General features: G+C 43.9%; 2 protein-coding genes across 5 annotated transcripts in view; one reads left to right on the forward strand and one right to left on the reverse strand.

Annotated features, from left to right (window-relative positions):
• The window catches only part of LOC132206766 (zinc finger protein 420-like), a 58,972-nt gene that overhangs the window by 17,884 nt on the left and 28,306 nt on the right, over nucleotides 1-12,782 (forward strand). The window contains exon 3 of the mRNA XM_059641725.1: nucleotides 12,500-12,731. Within this exon, the coding sequence (XP_059497708.1) occupies nucleotides 12,500-12,731 (232 nt within the window). The remainder of the gene's footprint in view (nucleotides 1-12,499; nucleotides 12,732-12,782) is intronic.
• LOC125449047 (zinc finger protein 239-like) lies at nucleotides 690-12,636 on the reverse strand. 4 transcript variants are annotated; one of them, XM_048524635.2, is made up of 5 exons: nucleotides 12,545-12,636; nucleotides 12,077-12,262; nucleotides 11,417-11,524; nucleotides 8,640-8,790; nucleotides 690-5,281 (listed from the first exon to the last, which is right to left on the reverse strand). In XM_048524635.2, the coding sequence occupies exon 5, from the start codon at nucleotides 4,965-4,967 to the stop codon at nucleotides 4,155-4,157; it is 813 nt and encodes a 270-aa protein (XP_048380592.1). In that variant the 5' UTR covers nucleotides 4,968-5,281; nucleotides 8,640-8,790; nucleotides 11,417-11,524; nucleotides 12,077-12,262; nucleotides 12,545-12,636; the 3' UTR covers nucleotides 690-4,154. The 4 variants fall into 4 exon arrangements, with proteins under 4 accessions (XP_048380592.1, XP_048380593.1, XP_048380591.1 ...); XM_048524636.2 differs by having other exon boundaries at nucleotides 11,417-11,521; nucleotides 12,077-12,630; XM_048524634.2 differs by having other exon boundaries at nucleotides 12,077-12,630.

Here is a 12,782-nt window from a genome sequence, read left to right on the forward strand (position 1 = left end):
GGAGCAAAGAAACTACACCATGTTCTTCACAGCTTTCAACACATTATCGAAGTTGATGAGCACCTTGCCAAGATCTTCCCGACGCCTTCACTTCTGGCCTTCAAACAACTGCCAAACCTTAAACAGACCACTGTTCACAGCAAACTACCCAGCCTTCAGGACAACATCAACCATGACACTACACAACGTCTGCAAAACATGTCAGATCAGGCAAGGATGCCCCGAGCCATTGTGCATTGGTGAAACCAGGCAGATGCTATGACATTGTTTGGCGATTGTTGCACAGAAATGTTCTCTCCCAGGGTGAGGGGATTCTTCAGTGCTGATGGATATTTGGCCTCAGATTTTCGGGTAAATGTCGTCTAAGGCAGACTCCTGGATACACAACAATGCAGAGTCCGCAAGCAGAGGCTGATAGCCAAGTTAAATATCAATGAGGACAGCCTCAACTGGGATCTTGGGTTTATATCGCACTACAGATGGCCCTACCACACTATATACTTTCCCACACATACACACATTCTCTCTTCCACTCACACACATTCACACTCTCTACCCTTCTCACACATACATAATTTCCCCTAACACACATTCTTTCTCTCTCACACACACACTCACTCTTCCCCCCCCTCATACGCACACTGTCTCTTCCCCCCTCAGTCATTAAACACATAAATTTATGGGGTGAATTTGTATTTGCTGATACATTTTATTTTGTACAACAAGCAAACAATAAATAGATAATCAGTTAATATGGTGATTTATAAATTCCTACTTTAGAAATAAAACCAGTCTGATCCCAAACAATGTATCACACCTAACATGCATTGACTGACCTAAAATGTCATGTCTTCTTTACACTGTTATAGACATGCAAGGGCTACATCAGGTAACTCGAACTTTAGGGCAGCATGGTGGCTCAGTGGTTAGCACTGCAGCCTCACAGCGTCAGGGATCCGGGTTCAATTCCAGCCTAGGGTAACTGTCTGTGTGGAGTTTGCACATTCTCCCCGTGTCTGCATGGGTTTCCTCCAGGTGCTCTGGTTTCCTCCCACAGTCCAGAGATGTGCAGGCTAGGTGGATTGGCCATGTTAAATTGCCCGTAGTGTTCAGGGGTGTGAGGGTTATAGGGGGATGCGATGCTCCAAGGGGCGGTGTGGACTTGTTGGGCCAAAGGGCCTGTTTCCACACTGTAGGGAATCTAATCTAATTTAGTTCTCTCAGGACAAGGACTTGAAAGGAATCTGGGGATTTATATATACGTATTAATAAATTAAAACTTTTTCAAACTGAGTAAAGATTTAACAGATCTTAGGTTTGTTTAGCACATTCTCATCAATGGTGTGACCCTTTGATCTTTTCCTTATGAGTTATGTGTCTTAGAGTACCTCTCTCACTAACACCTGAAAGGAGGACTGAGGCTCCAAAAGCTTGTGTTTTCAAATTAACATTCAAACAGAGAGAGGAGCAGCATTTCTGAGCAGGAATGAGCAGCTTCGGAAGCTCGTTGCCCCTCGTTCTGCACTGAGACAATAGGTGAGTTCCGATTTTCTGGAGGACCCGAATGTTGCAATCGGAGGACTTTCGCATTGGTGAATTCTCACGTTTGATGAGTAACATAGCCAATAGGAATCGCTGTGCTAGCAACGATGTGGTCATTGCAGTCCCACCCCTACCCCTTCTTGCGTCAAGGCTTGGGCCACAGCAACAAACTGCTGCCCCTCCGCCTCTCAGCAGCTCAAACTCAGGTTTGGCAGAGTGGGAGAACTTTGCAAAATCCCTTTTCTTCATTTCCTACCTCTCTATGAGAGGGGAGCTCATTGACACTGACACATTACTGAAAGGGATAGATAGGGTGGCTGCAGGGAAGATATTTCTCCCAAGCTAGGAATTCTAGTTTCGGGTGCAATCGGAGATGGTGAGAACCAAGATAAGGAGAATAAATAAAACAAAGAACTGAAGATCTGAAACAAAAACAGATATTATTGGGGAAGCTCAACAGCATCTGGACTGGAAAACACAGAGAACATTTTAAGACCAGTGACCCTCTTCAGAAGGGTCTCATTGATACCTCAAGCCTGTTCTGCCAATATAATGAGATCACAGCTGACCTGATTTTTTGCCTCAACACCTCATTCCTGCCAATCCCTGATCATTGTTAGAGATAGTAAGAACTGCCAATGCTGTAGTCAGAGATAACACTGTGGAGCTGGAGTAGCACAGCAGGCCAGATAGCATCAGAGGAGCAGGAAAGTCGTCGTTTCAGATCAAGACCCTTCTTCAGAAATAGGGGATCATTCAGACATGCCTACCTTGAAGAAGTCATCCTCCTCACTCTGAAAAGACCTCAGTGGATCTATCTCTCACTGCAACCCTCTGGCATTCTCTTTGGCCCTGAAGCTGCTCAACCATTTACTGAAGCAAACCAGGTACCACAGCCACACTGCCTTTCTCAGTACCTGCCTGCAGAACCACATCATCACCAGCACATCAGCTCAGTGATTAGCACTGCTGCCTTGGGACCCAGGTTCGATTCCACCCTTGGCTGACTGCCCGTGTAGAGGTGGCACATTGTCCCCATGTCTGAGTAGGTTTCCTCCGGGTGGTCCAGTTTCCTCCCACTGTTCAAAGATGTGCGGGCTCGGTGGACTGACCGTACTAAATTGCCCATAGTGTTCAGGGTGGCATAGATTATGGGGATAGGTCTGGGTGGGCTGCTCTGAGTGTTGGTGTGGATTGTTGGGCCGAAGGGCCTGTTTGCACTCTGTAGGGATTCTATGACTCAAATGGACTCCAACCTACGTTCAGGCCATCCCAATTTGGCACAGACCACAACAACTTCTACATGCAAAACATCTAGATGCTCCAAAAATGGTTTCTCTGATCATTTTTAACTCCCTTCTATTAAGAATTCTATACGCTTCTCCATTAATATTTAACTATTCTAACACCATTACTCTCTGGAGGACAGAGTTCAAATAAAAATTCCTCCTGTTCCACTTCTGAAATGCAGTATCCCTTATTTTAAAACGATATCTCCTCATTTTAGTTTCTCCCACAAAGAGAAATATTTCTCAGCATCCATCCTACCAAGTCTCCTCAGGACTTTATATGTTGCAATACAATCACCTCACATTGTTCTAAATTGCAATGGACACAGACCCCACTCAACTTCTCCCCATGATACCCCATGCACTAGCTCATTGGAGACTGTCTTTCTCCATGGCAAACATTCTTTAAAGATTCCACCAGCACTAAAATCCTCTGAGATCCCTGTGTTCTTCAAACTCTGACCTAATCCAATCCCAATCTGCATTACTCTACCATTGCAGACTATGCTTTAGCCATTGAGTCCCAAACTTTGGAACATTATCCTTACACTTCTCACTTCAATAAAATCGACCTCTTCAACTAAGATCTGGATCATCTGTGAAACACCTTGTGATAGTTATTGCAAAAGGTTCTACATTAACACAAGTTGTGGGCATTGCAGTCTTTGAACAGTTGAATCAGGAATGACACATAAATGTTTCAAACACATGCACCATAATGAACACTGCCATTTTTAGATTAGAAACTAAACCTGGTGTTTTGCTTTCAGTAAGAACAGATCAGTTTGACACCACTGTCTGATTTTTTCGGCATGTTTCCAGCATTCACAGTTATTCTTGTAGACTCCAATTATATAGGAGCTTCTGTTCAATGTCTAAGAGCTCTGAACCACAGAATAGAATGGCTGAGAAACATTTCTCATGCTCCTGAGGGCCGGTCTGCCTTTCCAATCCTGGATGTGACTAACAACATCAAAAATAGTGGTATTCAATTCCTGGAGTCACTGTGAACTTGCTGGTGTCTCAACAGTTAGCATGATAGACCGCATTATTTCCCACACCTGGAGCAGCCTTGTGAATGGCAACTGTCCAGTGTGAGTGCATTTGTGCAGAGTGCAGTAATGGGATCACTTGAACCCAGTCCCAGAGACAACACCAAATCTATTACTCATCAGTGTGAACCTGTTGGTACATCAGTTCCCAGAACTTATAGAGCACTCCCCATAGTCCAGCCATTTAAAAGATTGCTCCATCACTCTCTCATATAGGCAGATTGGACTGAAAGTAAACAGCTCCTCCCAAATGTGAAATTGCTGTAGTTCTTTAAGTTGGAGCAGGTGAATGAACATTTTCTGTGCTGTGTGTGTTCTCATTGTGTCTACATAAATTGGAGAACTGAGTGAATTTCTTTCCACACTCCATGCAGGTGAATGATTTCTCCCCTGTATGAATTCTTTTGTGTCTATGTAAGCTGGATAACTGAGTGAATCCAGTACCACAGTCAGGGCAGGTGAACGGTTTCTCTCTGGTGTGCGTTGTCATGTGCGTATGTAAGTTGGATAACTGAGTGAATCCCTTCCCACACAAAGAGCAATTGAATGGTTTCTCTTCAGTATGAATTCTCTTGTGTGTTCGTAAGCTCGCCAACTGAGTGAATCCCTTCCCGCACTCAGAGCAAGAGAATGGTTTCTCTCCACTGTGAGTTATTTGGTGAATACGTAAGCTGGATAACTGAGCGAATCCTTTGCCACATTGAAAGCAGGTGAATGGCCTCTCCCCGGTGTGTGTTCTCTGGTGTGTGAGTAAGTTGGCTGTCTGAGTAAATCCTTTCCCACACTCAGGACAAGTGAATGGCTTTTCCTCAATGTGAGTTCTTTGGTGTTTGTCCAAATTGGATGACTGAGTGAACCCTTTTCCACACTTGGAGCAGGTGAATGGCCTCTCCCCAGAGTGAGTTCTCTCGTGTTTATTTAAATTGGATAACTGAGTGAATCCTTTCCCACACTGGGTACAGGTGAATGGCCTCTCCCCACTGTGACTGCGTCGATGACTTTCCAGCTGAGATGGATAACAAAATCTCTTCCCACAGTTCTCACACTTCCATGGTTTCTCCACCATGTGGGTGTCCTTGTGCATTGAGGCTGGATGATCTATCGAAACCTCTACCACACACAATCCCCTGGAATTATTCTCTGCTTTAAACCTTGCAATTTTCTTTCAAGCTGTATCACTGCGTAGAGCTTCTTGTACAGTTGATGCTCTGGAAAACATTAACCCAGGTGTGTTGTCATGTATTTCCAGTCGCACTGAGGTTTGAAATCATTTCTGGCTTGCAGATAAAACATTTCCCCTTTCACTTTTAAAGGTCAATGATATTCAGGTCATGATATAAATCTTGATAGAATGATTAGTTTGATTTTCCTGCCTGTAGATCCTCTTCTTCTAATTACCTGCAAATAGAATTTAGAAAAGTCATTTCTTGAAGTAAAAGGTAGGAACTCAGAACATATCAGTCTTTTCTTTCTTTCCTGTTTCCCTGAAAGTGTCTCATACCCCTCCTCTTTGAGCTGAAATCGAAATTTCCTCTCCTGTTCCCTCCCTCCCTTCCCTCTGCCTGTCTCCAGTTATCGAGCTCATGTTGGCAGACTTGGAATAAAACCAATATGTCAATCATGAGTTAACAAGGGGTAGAACTGAATAAACACAGCAGGCCAGGCAGCATCTGAGGAGCAGGAAGGCTGACGTTTCGGGTCTGGACCCTTCTTCAGAAAATTTTCAGAATTTACAAAAAATTTCCAATATTTTCTGAAGAAGGGTCCAGACCAGAATCTTCAGCTTTCCTGCTCCTCTGATGCTGTTGGCCTGCTGTGTTCATTGAGTTCCTCACCTTGTTATCTCAGATTCTCCAGCATCGGCAGTTCCTAGCATCTCAATGGGTCATTGAGCGTCCCTGCTGGTCACGTGGGCTCAAGCAGCCCCGCCCCCCACGTCACTCACAGGCGTGTTGTTCGTCGTTGAAGGCCGTTAATCCGGGGTGTCTTCTTGAAGAAAAGGGCCTGGCGCCGCAAAAAGCGGGAACTCCAGGTACTTGTTCAACACTTGCGGTTTACTCAAGGCACGAACAAGCCGTCGCTCCCCAAAGATCAGTTATAATCCGCTGTTCTAGTCCCCCCTCCCGCCGACTGTCCATCCACAACCTTCGTCGGCGCCATTACCATCACACATCTGCGCATGCGCAAACATTCACAGATAGGAGCCACTCAGCCGTGAAGAATGCTGGGTAAAGGGACAGGTTCATCATTATTTGTGATCAGAGACAATAGGAACTGCAGATGCTGGAGAATCCGAGACGACAAAGTGTGAAGCTGGATGAACACAGCAGGCCAAGCAGCATCCCAGGTGCACAAAAGCTCAATGTTTCGGGCCTCGACCCTTCATCAGAGCAATGAAGGAGGGAGGGTCTAGGCCCGAAACGTCAGCTTTTGTGCACCTAGGACGCTGCTTGGCCTGCTGTGTTCATCCAGCTTCACACGTTGTTGTCTCATTCATCATTATTTGTTTTTTGAGACAACAGCCACCAACCGATTGAAATCGGGGTGTTCACGTATGGGTATTCAGTGCACACCCACATATCCCTAACGCCCTGTCGCTAGAGAAGTTTGAAAAGTTTGTAGTCTCAAAGTGGATTGGAACCTGCAACGCAATGTTAAAATTGTGCACTTGTCAGTGTTGTATGCTGCTAGCGTTCCCAGCCAGTTATAGGACAAGGGGAATATCAATCTACCATTTAAGTGCAGCAAAAAAAAACAAACAACAATTACCCAGATCCCCCTGTATGATGAAACAACAATTTCAATAAAATTTTCCATCTTGTTACAGTAGGCTATATCCCACATGTCAACAGTTTGTAGAAGGATTGTTTACATGGCTCAGAGTTTAAAAGGCCGTCCCAAAGCCTGAGCTGAATGAGAAAAGCTAGATTTCTTTTGTCTAGCTCGTACCATGGCAGGGCAGAAAAGTTATTTGAAAAAAAAAATGAGTGAGATTTGTCTGAGTGGAATTCTAGGGATTCCACAATGAAGTTTGAGGAGAAGACGTGCACAGGTTTTGGATGCGACAAGATGTTTGAGGACTAAGGACAGCAAAAAGGGAAGTTGGAGAAGGGGTAGGTAGGGGAGGCTTCTTTTGACAAGAGGGGTCAATGATGTCTAATTTCAAGGAGAGATGGATGGTACTTCTTTATTCAACAGGATGAGGGCCCAGAGGGCAGTTCAGAGTCAACCACATTGCTGTAGGTCTGGAGTCACGTGTAGGCCAGACCAGGTAAGGATAGTAGTTCCCTTCCTTAAAAAGGACCTTGTGAACCAATTAGGCTTTTCCTGACAATGGGCTCACGGTCATCATTAGACTCTTAATTCCAAATATTTGTTGAATTCAAATTCCACCATGTGCCATAGTGGGACTTCAGCCCAGGTTCCCAGGACCTTAACTGGGTCTCTAGCTTAACAGTCGAGTGATAATACCACTAAGCCACTGCCTCCCCTTAGAGAAATAACTGCTCAAAAATTCAATACAACAAAAAGGTGAAGGCAACGGAGAAGATGAGCTTTGACAGGGATAACAGGAGACAAGACAAATATGGATTTAAGGGTAAGTTTAGTTCATTGAGTCAGTGGAAGGAGGGTAGCTCTGGAGAGGTACTTGCTGGATGATGGAGACAAGGGAGAAAGGATAGATAACTCATGTTCAAGATATTAAGAAGAGTTTCTACTCATGAGGGTATTTTATTTGAATTGTATCCGGAATAATACCACAAATGACTGAACTTGTCAACATAAACAGAAATAGACTCCAAGGTACATGGTTCAGAGATAGCAATTGCATTTTCCTGATAATCCTACTGTCGCTTGTGATCTCACTGTTTCACGAGGTGAGAGGACTGACATTCTCTACCCATATTTGAACCAAATGAACAGTGATTTCCCATTTTACCCTTACTAGTATATCAGCAGAATGAGTTCAGTCACTGAGTGAATCCCTTCCGACACACACAGTATGAGCGTGTTGGTACCGACTCAGTTGAGGTAATTGCCTGAAGCCTATTGCAATGAAAACACTTGAATGGCTTCACAACAGTGTAAGCACTGATGGTACATCAGTTCCTGGGAACTTTTGTGGCATTTCCCATAGCAATTGAAGGGTCTCTTGTCAGTGTGAATTTGCCAGTGTCTTGTCAGATTAGATGATCTAATGAATCCCTTTCCACACTGAGCAGGGGAATGGTCTCTCCCCAGAGTGAATGCATGCTGTGGCAGCAGGTTAGGTGCCTGAATAAATCCTTTCCCACAGAGCTGGTGAATAGCCTCACCCCACTGTAAACTCACTGGACTTTCAGCAGCTTGGATGAGCAAGTGAATGGTCTTTTCTCAGCATGAATTTGCTGGTGTATATTGAGAGCAAATGATCACTCGAATCCAGTCTCACAGCAAAATCACCTGAACAATCTCTCATCTGTTTGAACTCTTGTGTATCATCAGGTGGGATGATCATGTGAATCACTGCCTACAGTTGCGGCACCTAAAATGTTTCTCCCAGCTGTAATCCACTGCTGCCTCAGGATGGCAGATAGTGAAATTATTCACTTCACATTCTGGCCAGTTGAAAGGCCTCTTCCTGTGCAACTTCACCAATGTTGTGCCTGCACAGATGGGTAATTGAATCCCTTCCCAAATGCCCCATATTTTCAGTGGTGATTGCATTTATGTCGCGACAGATCAGATGGCTGGCTGAAGCCTAGTCCACACTTACAGTATGTGCATAGGTTCTCTGAGCACTGCTTCAAGCTTCCGTTTACAAAATCCAATAATATTGGAGTTTCTGGAAATGAGGCAACACCGTAACATTCTGATGCGATGTTTGGTTTCAGTTTCTGAACTGCCAATGTTCCTCATCCAAGAGCCTGCAAAATTGATTTAAAAATGGAAAAACTGGGAGTGATACAGAACCACAACACAAAAGCAGGTTGTAAAATTGAACAAAAATGAATTTAAACGTTTCTGGAGTCAGCAGGAGGAAAGGCTGATAGTGAAAGCAGCTAGATTGCCCTACAAACCCAACTCCTTCAGTGATGTCATTCTGGGACAGGAACCTGCAGCCCAAACTAGACCAAACACAAGACTCAGCCACCTGTCTCCTGCAGAAGCCTACAGAATAAAGAGGAGAGATTTTAAAAGGAGAAAATTTTAAAGACTGTCCCAAACCCTCAAATAGCGCTACTTAGTGGGACCACGAACACCATCAGCTCAACTTACCTTCCAAATCAGATAGTCCTAACTTGTCCGATATCCAGTACTATGAACAGAAATTTCCAACACTTAAGTTGGGAAGACTGAAGCTAATGTCTATGTCCTCATCTAATGAGCTCCTTGGCAACTGTCTCAACTTAACTTCTCAAAACTCATGTCATATGAGTTTCAACCATTTACCCAGGATCCAGGATTGACTACTTACTTACATGTCAGTAACACCACCTGACCCCACCTTAGTTCCAATTCAATTCAAAGTGAAATAGTTCTCCATTCCTTCATTACCCCAGATTTACCCTGTATTTTCCACAGAACCTGGTGCTCACTGACCTCAAGTCTCCAGTTTAAGAAGCACTTAGAATTTTAAAATTGTCTTCCTTATTTATTAATTCCTCCATCACCTCCAGCCTCCTAACCCTCTAAAATCTCTGCGCTCAATTAATTCTTATTTTCTCAGCATTGCTGACTTCAATAAGCACCCTGGAATCCCATCAGTAAACATCTTCCCCTCACTTTTCTACTTCAAGCTATTTCTGAAAACATTCATTTGACACAAAGTTGTCACTTGTCTAATATTTTCCTATGTTCTTGGAATCATATGATGTTTATAACATTTGTGAAATAACATGCAATATTTGCTAGAAGTACAAACTGGTTTATGAACTTTCCAGTTAGAAGCTAGGGTAGGCCCCTCAGACTTCCATCATTCATTAAGATCATGGCTGATCTGATTATTCTACATTCCCACAGATCCCAACATCTTTTCACCTTGAATTCCGATGAAGGGTCACTGGTCTTGAGACATTAACTTTTTTTCTAAGCAGATTTTGCCAGACTGGCTAAGTCTCTCCAGTAACTTTTTTTGTTTCAACCTCCCACCTTGTTCAATCAATCCAGCTCTGCCTTAAAAATGTTCAAAAGAGCTCCAATTGCTTCTTGATAATTCAAGAGACTGTGGCAAAATGATTCTCCAAATTTCTGCCGTAAGTGGGTAACCTCTTGTCAGATGGAACCCTCCCTATAGATTCTCCAAAAAGAAGCATCCTCCCCACATGCACTGTGAAGTCTCTTCAATGTGTTCATTAAATTTGCATTTTACTCTAAAAACCCCAATAGATACAACTCTAAACTGTCAAATATACCCATAAACTACATTCCATCCATTAAATCGATTAAACCTTTTCTGAGCTGCTTCCAATGCATTTATTTTCTTTGAGTGAAGACACTAGCACAATAAATACCATTCCAGATCTGATCTACCCAATGGTCTGTGTAACTGAAGTATAACTTGCCTACTTTTACATTCAATTCTGCTCCAGCATTTTTAGTTTCCTAATTTCTTGTACCTGCTGACTAATCTTGAGATTCATGGACTAGAACACTTTTTGCTCAGGACACTACAATTTTTCACTAGTCAATTTACCACATCTTTGTCCACTCATTTAAACTCTTTGTAGTTGTCGTATGTCCCACTTCACAACCTATTTACCTCCATACTCTGTATCATCAGCAAATTTAACAATAATTATTTTACACCTTCATGCAAGAGAATTATATACATTCGATCCCTTTGCACAGCATTTGTAACATTCATGCCACACAAATCCCACACTAAGGCCATTACCAATATGAGTCAGTCAATCTAAACACTGCCCCTTGACATTCAATGGTGTTACCATCAGAATCCCCCAATATCAGTATCTGAGGGTTAACTGACCAGAAACTCAAATGGACTTTCCACAAAAGCACAGTGGCTTCAAGAGCAGCTCAGAGGCTAGGAATACTGCTGAGTAACTCACTTCCTGACTCCCCACAGCTTGTCCATCATCTACAAGACGCAAGGAGTATGATGGAATACTCCCCTCTTGCTCAGATGAGTGCAGCTTCAACACAAGAAGTTTCACACCAAGAACAAAGCAGCCCATGTGATTGGCACAACATCCAAAAGCATCCACTCCCTTCACCGACACTCAGTGGCAGTGTGTACTATCTGCAAGATGCACTGCAGCAGTTCAAAGATCCTCAGACTGCACTTTCCAAACCCATGACCACTTCCATCCGGAAGGATAAGGCAAACTGATACATGGGAACACCCACACCTGCAAGATTCCCTTCAAGCCACTCACCATCCTGACTCAAAAGTGTTATTGTCCTTTCAGTTTTGCTGGGTCAGAATCCTGAGATTCCCTCCCTAAGGGACATTGGGTCAAACCACAACAGGCAAGTAATGGTGGCCAGAGATGCCAGCATTCCACAAGAGTATGAGACCCCCTTTATTACCTTTGGGTAACTGCCCCATTTCCTTCAAGGGACATGGCTGCAGATATGGCACCAGTACATCAGTTGCAACATTCACCACCAGGTCCAGAAGTCACTACCACCCACCTGCTGAGGGTCACACAGTCAATAAGTTAGAGAAACACTGCCATTAACTCATTTAGTAGCATTGTAGGTACACATTCATAAAACAGACTGCAGCAGTTAAAGGTGGTCAACCATTAACACTGATTATTTCACTGGTCAAATGGTCTGAGGACAGGCTCTATTCTGAACCTCGCAACTGATGAATTTAAATTCATTTCAATAAATCTGCAGTTAAAATCTAGTGAGTAATAGTACCATGAAACTCTGTCATAAAAACCCACCTGCTTCACTAATGCCCTTTTACAGAAGGAAATCTGTCTGGTCTAATGGGACTTCAGACTTACTGTAATACAGTTGACTCTTACCTCCCTCAGAAGAGGCTGGCTAAGGGCAATCAGCAAGAAATTTTGGTCTTGCCTGCAATGCCGCACCCCATTAAAAATTAGAAGCATCTACTCTGCTGTCAGCTGGGGTTTGGCAACATCTGCTGTTGGTCTCATCAGAAACACCCAAATTCCCAGAATATGTTGCATAAGTTTACGTACTAAAACAGATAAAATGCATCCAGTGAAATACCTTTCTTCCTGAATCAAAATAGCGTGCATTTAGCCGACAAAACTATCCGAGAACCTCCTTCCCTTTGGCAGTTTCATGGTGGAAATTGCAGGGTTCCAACGACCTCGAGATTTTAACGTGGAGTTTGTCCTTCCGCAGATCCTCCTCCCTGTCCACTGCAGTTGAAACCGACTCAGCAAAGGCTTTCTAAAGGGAACAGGAAGAATAACAGAAGTTAACAAGCCTAGGCGAAGGGAGATAGCAAAAAAAGTGTGTAGACCAAGGGTCTAGGCCCGAAACGTCAGCTTTTGTGCTCCTGAGATGCTGCTTGGCCTGCTGTGTTCATCCAGCTCCACACTTTATTATCTTGGATTTTCCAGCATCTGCAGTTCCCATTATCACTAGACGAAGGGAGTATGACCGAGTGTCTTGCTGTTACTACAGAAGCAGCATAAACAGGACGACCTGAACGGCCTCTTCGTATCTTACGTTCACTCAAGCGGTCCTGCAACCTGCTCACGAGAACTACTTGGAAACCTAGAACCCAGCCACCACCTCGCAGTAAAACGCCTCCTCATTTGTCCACCTGAAAGGCGAAAGGTGGCCAGCAGCTCCGCCCGCCCTCAGTTACTCCGATTGGCTGGAGGAACCGTCGCACGCAATTGGTCTTCCGACAGTACGTCTTTTTCTATTGGTGCCGCTGTGCCATCAATCAGCTATGCTCCGG

Source organism: Stegostoma tigrinum, chromosome 43 (assembly GCF_030684315.1).
Source record: "Stegostoma tigrinum isolate sSteTig4 chromosome 43, sSteTig4.hap1, whole genome shotgun sequence".
Lineage (NCBI taxonomy): Eukaryota > Metazoa > Chordata > Chondrichthyes > Orectolobiformes > Stegostomatidae > Stegostoma > Stegostoma tigrinum.